Source organism: Asparagus officinalis, chromosome 3, assembly GCF_001876935.1.
Source record: "Asparagus officinalis chromosome 3, Aspof.V1, whole genome shotgun sequence".
Lineage (NCBI taxonomy): Eukaryota > Viridiplantae > Streptophyta > Magnoliopsida > Asparagales > Asparagaceae > Asparagus > Asparagus officinalis.
Window position 1 is genome coordinate 1,477,261 of NC_033796.1, and position 8,856 is coordinate 1,486,116.

Here is an 8,856-nt window from a genome sequence, read left to right on the forward strand (position 1 = left end):
CTTCACGGGAGCGGAAACCCAAGAATTTGTTAATGACTTAATTCTATTGGAGAGAGACTTGGGTAAAAATAGGAAAACGCTATTTGGCTCGCACTTTAACGCGCGAGCCAACTCGCGGAGACAACTCGCGCAGAGAGCCCCCCCCCCTGTTTCTGTGCGAGTTGGCTCGCGCGTTAAAGCGCGAGCCAAATAGCAGTGTTGGTAAAAATATAATTGCAAAAACTGAATACCAGACTCAATATGAATATTTCTTACAACAATATCTTAAGACTTGAAACCATAAACTCAAGTAAACAGTCTGAATTCCATAAAGTTACTGCAGAAGTATCTCTTTTAAGGCGATCGCAACAAGTTGCATGACATAATATTTATCTTACACTGAGAACATATCTTCTGGTCTTTTATTCTATGAACTTCAACAAGACAGAAGAGTTCGTAATTATGGTCATAGGATCTGATCAATTTTTCCTCCCCTCAGACAGGATAATATGATAGCCATGCCTGTATCATATGCACACAGTGAGTCAATCCAAACAAAATTATGTACAGTCCTGTGACTTCGGTTTCCTTTTTTTTAAGAAACAACAGAATTAAAAGAAGAAGATGGAAAAACAGAAATCTATTAAAATTCTTTTATAAGTATCTCTCTGCCAGTAGGCCAAGGCGCAACTTGGACACATAAGTCTAGCAACATTATGAGGTTCTGAACTACACAGATCAGAAATATTGATGAGAAAATATGAACATCCAAGTAAAAAAATAAAAAATAAAAAATAAAAAAAGGGAAAACTTATGCTAGTGCTATATAAATTTCAAATTCTAGCTTTTAGATTTGTTTTAACTCTTTCATATGTAAAAGAGTGTTCTTTTACGAGTAATCTCGGTGCCAGTGTGCCAAGGCACAACTTGGACACATAAGTCTAGCAACATTATGAGGTTCTGAACTTCGAAGATCAGAATTATCGATGATATAATATGAACATCCAAGTAAAATAAAGGCAAAACTTATGCTAGTGCTATATAAATTTCAATTTCTAGCTTTTAGCTTTGTTTCAACTCTCTTCATGTAAAGAGGGGAAATAAGTGAATACAAGATTGGGAGGTCTGCATACGTACGTTGATTTGAATGGTGCACTGGTTGCGCCAACTGGTGTACTGAATGCAACATCCTGAAACGGCCCAGCCATTTTCCCTCTAGGAAACCACCCAAGGTCTCCGCCTTTCTTTCCTGATGGGCATTCAGAATACTCTGATGCTACCTGAAATAAGTAAGGAAAAGAAAAGAAGTAAAGATAGAATAAATTGATTACCATAAATATTTTTATATGCTTAAAATAACTGTAGATAAGTTGAAGACAAGGGAGATGGAAGGCTCATAATAAGGAGACTGTTGCCAGCATGGTGCCAAGATCAGGTGTTAAGAAAGGTAACAAAATGCCTATTAATTAAGTTGCTTGACAACATACAACTTCAGGAGTTTAATAACTTAATCTATATTGCAAGCTCTTAAAAAAATACACTGATATTATATATGGGAGCAACATCAGGAGTGCTGTTGATGGTGATGCCATATTAAGCATTCTTCCTGTGAGATCTTTTTTTTTTATATTTTTTTTTATTCCTCAAAAGCCAGTCATAGATTTATTAAAAAATATAATTAGCTTGTAACAGTTGATGGTTTTTCCCAAGTGGTCTTAGGCTAAAGACAGATGAGCATCTTATAGCGCATGAAGCTGATTAGCTTACTTTGTTGCTTAAAAAACTAGTTCACATCGGTGAAGATATTTGTTATTTGTTTCACAGCAAGATAAACTAGTAAGCATTTTGCTTGCTATTCACAAGGCGGATGCTAATTTTTCATTTTGGATGGGTGGGACTTGCATGCGTATGTGTGGTGAAAGAGAAGTAGAGGAAGCAATATGCATAACTTTATACAAGTTGCTTTTCTAGTATCTTCCAACAAGAAACTTTAGAAAACTCACAAAGAATGTTTTTTCTGTCAGGTCAGGAAGGACATTACCGAACCTCTGAAATACAAGTGTTGTCATAGTAGGAAGGAAACATAAATACTGAAGAAATTAATTGACGGAGGATTTTTTTTCCAATAGTTTCTATTTTGGGTGGTGGGAGTGTTTTTGTTTTTGTGTGGGGGGGGGGGGGGGAAGAGAGGTGGCCCCCTGCAAGCCTCCCCTAGATCCAATTAACTCAACCTACCAAAGACTGTTTAAATCTGATCAACAAATTTAACAACAGTATCCATCTACTATATAATACAAGGACGAGTATTGTTTGTGTTTTCATCCCTGCATAGGTCTCGTAGTAACAGTAACACAAATGTTGTGGTGCCTAAAAATATAAATCAAATTCCCATGCACACTAGTCTAAGTATATTACATGTTGCAGTTTGATTTAGTGGACAAAAATTGGAAAACCATTGCAATGACACGCAATGATAATTTCTAATTATAAATAAAACCCATATGTTTATCTGTGTGCATTTCAGTGGTAACCAACATATTTGCTTCACCAGCATACCACTTATGTGCACATAAGGTTAAAATAAGATGCATCCACAGTAAACCTTCACCCACCCCCCCCCAATCTAGATCTATGTTTTTTACTTTAAACCTCGGTAAGATATTTCTTTAACCTGTTAGACATCTAAGTTTGACAAAGATAGAAAGTCAACAGATAGGTTTACTAACATAAAAACATAGGTTCACTGTTCACTTTACTTTAACAATCAGTATGCAGATTTTAGCAATGTACAAACAGTTACAGGATTTCCATTGCAAAGGGTTCAAGTTAGTTTGTATACCAACGTGGGGCTCTCTTATGTTTGATATTTACATATCCCTCGAGTCTTCCATATTTAGGATATGCCCCTGAGATCATTATGCTTATAAATCGTCAAAATCATAGAGGGTCTAAGATCATGTCCCTCTCTTATCTTCTATTTGATTTTGGATTTTCTAATTATGAAAAATGGGTATAAATCTAAGAAGTCCTAGTCTAATTTGTAGATAAAAGGGATATTACCCTTAGGAATATTACCCTCTTGTTCTCCAAATTAATTAAAAGGTGCAAATTTCTCAGAACCCATAATTTGAAGGTTATGTATATAAATATGATTATTTGGTGAGCGTCTTTCCAAATATGAAAGATTTGAAGGCCATGTGTTTCAACAAACACTAAATGTTTGTAAAAGTACAAAATAGTCCTAATTAAATCAGTACAACTATCTCAAATGGCACCTGATAAAGTACAAGGCAGACCACACGTAGAAAAGAACCAGTTAAAGTGAAGACTTCACACAAATAATATACCAAAACAATGTTAAAGAGATAGCAGATTTTATACAAACCCAAAACAAATTACTCTAACAAGTTTAACGAAAGGTTAATAGGTAAACATTAACTCACTCTCCATTGCTCAGCCAACCATCTTGCAATTTCTTGTATGCTTCATTAATTTTCCCTTGCTTCTCACATAAGATATGCCTCGCTGAATCAAATTTGATGGTTTAGTAAATAACAACAAAGAAACAGTGTTCTCCTAAGTTTATAAACTGTAAATTTTATTTATTTACAAGAGTAAGGACCTAGCTTTAGGAAAGGAAATGGTCATATTGATGACCAACAAAGAGAATGAGAAAGGGCAGTGAGATAGAACTAGAGAAAATCATAGAACAATCAGAGCAATCCACCGAGATCAACCAAGAACAGTAATCAAATCAGATAAACAGCACGAGGAAAAATCACAAACAAAAAGAAAATCCATTTTCAAGTGAATTGGTAATGTAAGAGCGAGAATAACCATATATTGAGAAGATATAATCAGCGTTTTGGTTGAACAAGTTTAACTTGGATCTCTTGTTCAGATCAAATTAGTTGCCAACTCTATTAATTAACTTGGAACATGCTAGATCAGAGGTGATTGTTCCCAATATAAAGATGGAATATGATCCTACGGAGAATAAAACAGGTATTTCTACATTTTGATGAGAGAGTTTCAGGAACAAGTAACGCTAGGTTATTCATAGGAAAGATTGTTTAGGCTCAGCAGAATATGAGTCAAGCTGGAGATCACTGAAAATGTTTTTCTGCATATATCCTAGTTCCACATGTTGAGGTTATTAACATGTGAATATAGTCCCATATTGGATAGGATAAGAAAGAGTGATGAGTTTAAAACAGGAGTTGGAACCAATACTTAGAAGCTATAGCTTTCGGGTTAAATGTGGTTTCTATTCTCTAATTAAGGCCCATTAAGTCTAGATTGGGCCCAATCACTCCCCAACAAATGATATTAGAGCTAAGGTTATATGATCCAAGTAATTAAAACAACAAAAAGGAAGAAGTAAAAAGTCCAATGTAAAGCCCAAAGGCGTCGGGAGAATGAATATGTTCGAGTTAGACCAAGTCAACCCATGGGATGCTCGTTACGCCCGTAGGGTCAAGTAGTCCACGGATGCCCATAGGGGTGATATATAGTCTACTTAGTCCACAAGTGAAGTGGTGCAAGATCCTATCTAGCCACATGTTGAATGCATGGTATGGTTAGTCTACGAGTAAAGTGGTGCAAAAGTTAGCGATTCTCATGAAAGAAGATTGAAATATAGTGGAATATTGAAACTATACTCACAAATTGAATTTGAGGGGGATGTGTTGAGGTTATTAACATGTGAGTATAGATAAGAAAAAATGTTGGGATTAAAAGAGGAGTACTAGTAGTTATAGCTTTTAGGTGAAAATTGGTTCCTACCCTCTATTACGATTGGGCGCGATTACTCCCAACACTTGGTAAGTGTACGACGTAGGTATGATCCATACAAACACAAGACAAATTAGGTCTAAGATTGCATTGAAGACTTTTTGGAGAACTTTGTTTAAAATTCAGTCGATGATATGTATATATATTTAGCTTATAATCTGTAGATCTAAAGATTTTTATTGTCAGAAAGATTCATGTCTGTCACTTAATTAAAAATGATTATTTATGAAACACATAAATTAAAAAAGTTTGACAGAGAGAGAGAGAGAGAGAGAGAGAGAGAGAGAGGAGGAGACCTTTGACATAAGTGCAGGTACCGAGGCCGTCGGAGGACTTTCCAGCAGCCTTTCCTTTACCCTTGGAATTGGAATTGCTCTCATCACCACCGCCGCCAGTTGACTTCTTTCCCTTAATTCCTCCCTTACCACCTCCCTCTTTCGCTTTCGAGTCCTTCCCCATCTCCTCTCTCTCTCTCTCTCTCTCTCTCTCTCCCCCCTCCCTCTTTCGCTTTCGAGTCCTTCCCCATCTCCTCTCTCTCTCTCTCTCTCTCTCTCTCTCCCCCCACAATCTAAATGAATTACCTAGGGCTCCTCTTCCGCTCTCAAGGCAAGATGTCGATTTGAGAAAAAGTGAAAGCGCCTCCGGTACCGTCCCATCCCCTCCTTTTGTAATCATCTTTTTTAATTCCCTTTCTTTCGTTCAGATGCATACCCAATAGGCCGTCGTTGGTGACTCTGCTAGTGGGCTTGCCAAACTATGTGGCCTGCTGGCCTGCTGGCCTGCTCGACCCTTCTGTTGCTTACGTTCTTTACGGGCTTTTCGATATTGGTCCCTTAAATCTTTGATAGTTTAAAAATAATCTCTCAAATCAATTAAAATCACCCCCCCCGCCCCCGCCCCCAAGCCGGCGCCATAAAAATATCTTTCAAATGAGTCCCTCCCAAAAAATGATAATTGGAAGAATTAGTTTGAAATAAATTATTAGAATTGGAAGACATGACAATCCATAACAATAGATTTTACTTGGTAGCCTTCCGATTTCTACTTGTCCTTCTGATTTAAGGGACTAATTTGAATTTGAGTTAAGAGTTTGGAGCCTAATCTTAAAGCTATCATATTATAAAGAAAAAAAACTTTCACGTGCCATATCATAAATATCAAGAAATTCATCTACATATGGACACCTAATATTATATTCATCTAAGAAACATCAAGTTAAAACTATCATAAATTAAAACTTTTTTTTTGTAGTGGAGAGGATCCAAATTAAATTGCTTGTTAAAGTTAATTTTTTTACATGAAAGTCACTTTAAATTTGCTCCAAATTGCAACTTACCGCTTTTATTTTTATTCATTTATTATTATTATTATTATTATTATTATTATTATTATTATTATTATTTAATAAAAACCACTTGCATTTGCTTACATCTTCTCAATATCATATGTTTTGATATTTTCTGTTTAAAAAAAGTTCTAAAGTTGCTATTATAACCTTAGTCTAATTCAAAAGGAAAAAAAGTAGAGGAAGATGAGAGGAATGAGAGAGGGGAAGAGAATTTGGTAGGATCAGTGGCGAGAGAGGAGGTGGGGAGGAGGTTAGTGATGAGAGTGGCAAGAGATGAGAAGGGGAAGGAGGAAGAGGAGAGGAATGAGGTGAGGAAGATGAGAATGTTGATCTTTATTCGATCTTAATCATACAATATAATTAAGAACCATGATTAATTCAAAGAGAAGATTAACAAGAAGAATTAGCGGAAGCATACCTGAATCCATGAAGAAATTTTGAATTAGGGTTTGAGATCTTCTAATCTAAAGGGTCTCTCCTTTTGTTTCTCTCTATATGTGGATTAAGAAAACAGAGAACATCACCCTTAGATTAGGGACCATAACCCCTTTAAATAGATATTGTTATTTTCTAATTTGGCCTCTCATCAAATTAGACTTGCAATATGGTATCTACACAATTAACCCATGATATATTTAAATACTCATTAACCTAATTAATTGATTAATCACTTTATGCGGGTTACCTTTAAAGATAGCATTACACAATAATTTAACATATGTGCCGATAATTATATTTAATCCAACAATCTCCCACTTGTGCACCATATGTTTCCTTAAAGTGTGTATAACCTTATGAGCTCAAAAATTGCTATCACAAGAGTATTTCCAAACAATCTCGTCCATTGACTATATCTATATAGGATCAAAGCGGCATTCATCACATTTATCGTGACTAAACCCATCAATGGTCACATATACCAATACAATCAAATGACATAGATCAATCATGAATGTGTAGCATGAAAATTATATACAATGTGATCTGTACATATCTATTTTTAACTGGTCCTATCTTAAACTTTAGTGAGGTTAATTCCAAACATACTACAACAGAGTGTCTAAACTGAATACTTTATTCTGATCAGACAAAAAATCAAACATAAAGCACCAAAAATTACAAACTCCCACTAAATTATGATATCCTTAAATAATACCACACCAATATGAGCAGTGTGCTCATGAAAGACCTTGGGTGATAATCCTTTTGTAAGAGGATCTGCTATCATGGAGTTTGTCCCAATATGCTCTATGAATATCTGTCCACTCTGTATCATTTCTTTCACAACTAGGAACTTAATGTCAATGTGCTTTGACTTAGATGAGCTTATGTTGTTATTGGAATACATCACAGTTGATTTATTATCACAAAATAACTTAAGTGGTCTTTTAACATTTTCCAAGATGCACAGTCCAATGACAAAATTTCACAAACATATTCCATGATTAGATACCTCATAGTAAGCTACAAACTCTGTTGCCATAGTGAAGGAAGCTACAAGTGTCTGTTTAATACTTTTCTATGATATAGCTCCTCCTGCTAACATATAAATGTAGCCTGATGTAGACTTTCGGCTATCTTAGCATCTAGCAAAATCAGAATCAGGGTATCCAATAACCTCAAACTATTCTGATTTTCTGTATGTGTGTTGGGTGTAAAAATTTGACTTCCCGACGAGGGGTCGTTTGTGTTTATAAAGATTGACTTATTACAAACTAATAATTAATGTTTTATAACAGAGGATAAGTGAAGGCCCTTCTTGTTTAACGTGGGTTCTTCTGTAGCGATAGGACGCCCCCCTTGATGCTTGTGTCGAGTTTGCTTCCCTTGGACGATACGATCGACGTCGCAGTTGGAGATTCAGTATTCAGTAGAAACTCCGGTATGATTGGGTTCGAGTCCACCCGAGGCCAAACAAGTGCTTGCCCTTGTCAACCGACTGCTTGGAGAGAGCTACTATGCAAAAGCTTTGCAAAGCGCCTAAGAGCCTCAAGTCTGAGAGTTCAGATGAGTCTGCAAAGAGCTATGAGCCTTAAATCTGAGAGTTCAGATTGAGTCTGCAAAGAGCTACGAGCCTCAAATCTGAGAGTTCAGATCGAGTCTACTAAGAGCTATGAGCCTTAAATCTGAGAGTTCAGATCGAGTCTACTTCAACAAGGGAGCCTTTAGCAAATGAGCTAAGGCTCAACCTTTAGAAGTTAGATAATTAGCCAGTCAAAACCAAGCAGCCAATCAACCCCCTAAACGTTGGTCTAGTGTAGCTTTAAATAGGTAAGGGATGGCATGAGCCATCTCTTGATTTGTGGGATTTGACCACTAGTAGGGGTGAGGAGCACCAGCCACCCTAGCTGCAGGATGTGACCGCTTAGGGAGGCCTACCAGCCACCCTATCTGTAAGATGTGACCACCTAGGGGGTCCTGTCAGCCACCCTATTCTTGTAACCATCAATGGCCATACCTAGGTGAGGAGCGACATGCTCCCCCCTTAATTTGTGAGATATGACCACTGATGTGACTGTTCCAATACCCCAAGTGGGCAGCGTGCTGACGAGCTTGGGGCTGTCAGGCAAGCTCCTTTAGGCGAGCTCACTTCTAAGGAGAGATCGAGCCTACATGTGAGCTTTAGCTCAAGCGGGCAAGCTCAACAATCAGGCGAGGTCAGACTCGTGCTAGTGAGTCGTCCTCAGTCGAGTCGTCTTCAATAGAGTCGTGCTAGGGAGTCGGCCAAACAGGCG

General features: G+C 37.1%; 1 protein-coding gene across 1 annotated transcript; it reads right to left on the minus strand.

Moving 5' to 3' along the window:
• Positions 211 to 5,397, minus strand: LOC109832594 (peptidyl-prolyl cis-trans isomerase NIMA-interacting 4). Its single transcript, XM_020399961.1, has 6 exons — positions 5,332 to 5,397; positions 5,070 to 5,252; positions 3,423 to 3,504; positions 1,969 to 1,996; positions 1,117 to 1,259; positions 211 to 501 (listed from the first exon to the last, which is right to left on the minus strand). Exons 2-6 carry the CDS (start codon positions 5,230 to 5,232, stop codon positions 459 to 461), a joined length of 459 nt encoding a protein of 152 aa, XP_020255550.1. The 5' UTR covers positions 5,233 to 5,252; positions 5,332 to 5,397; the 3' UTR covers positions 211 to 458.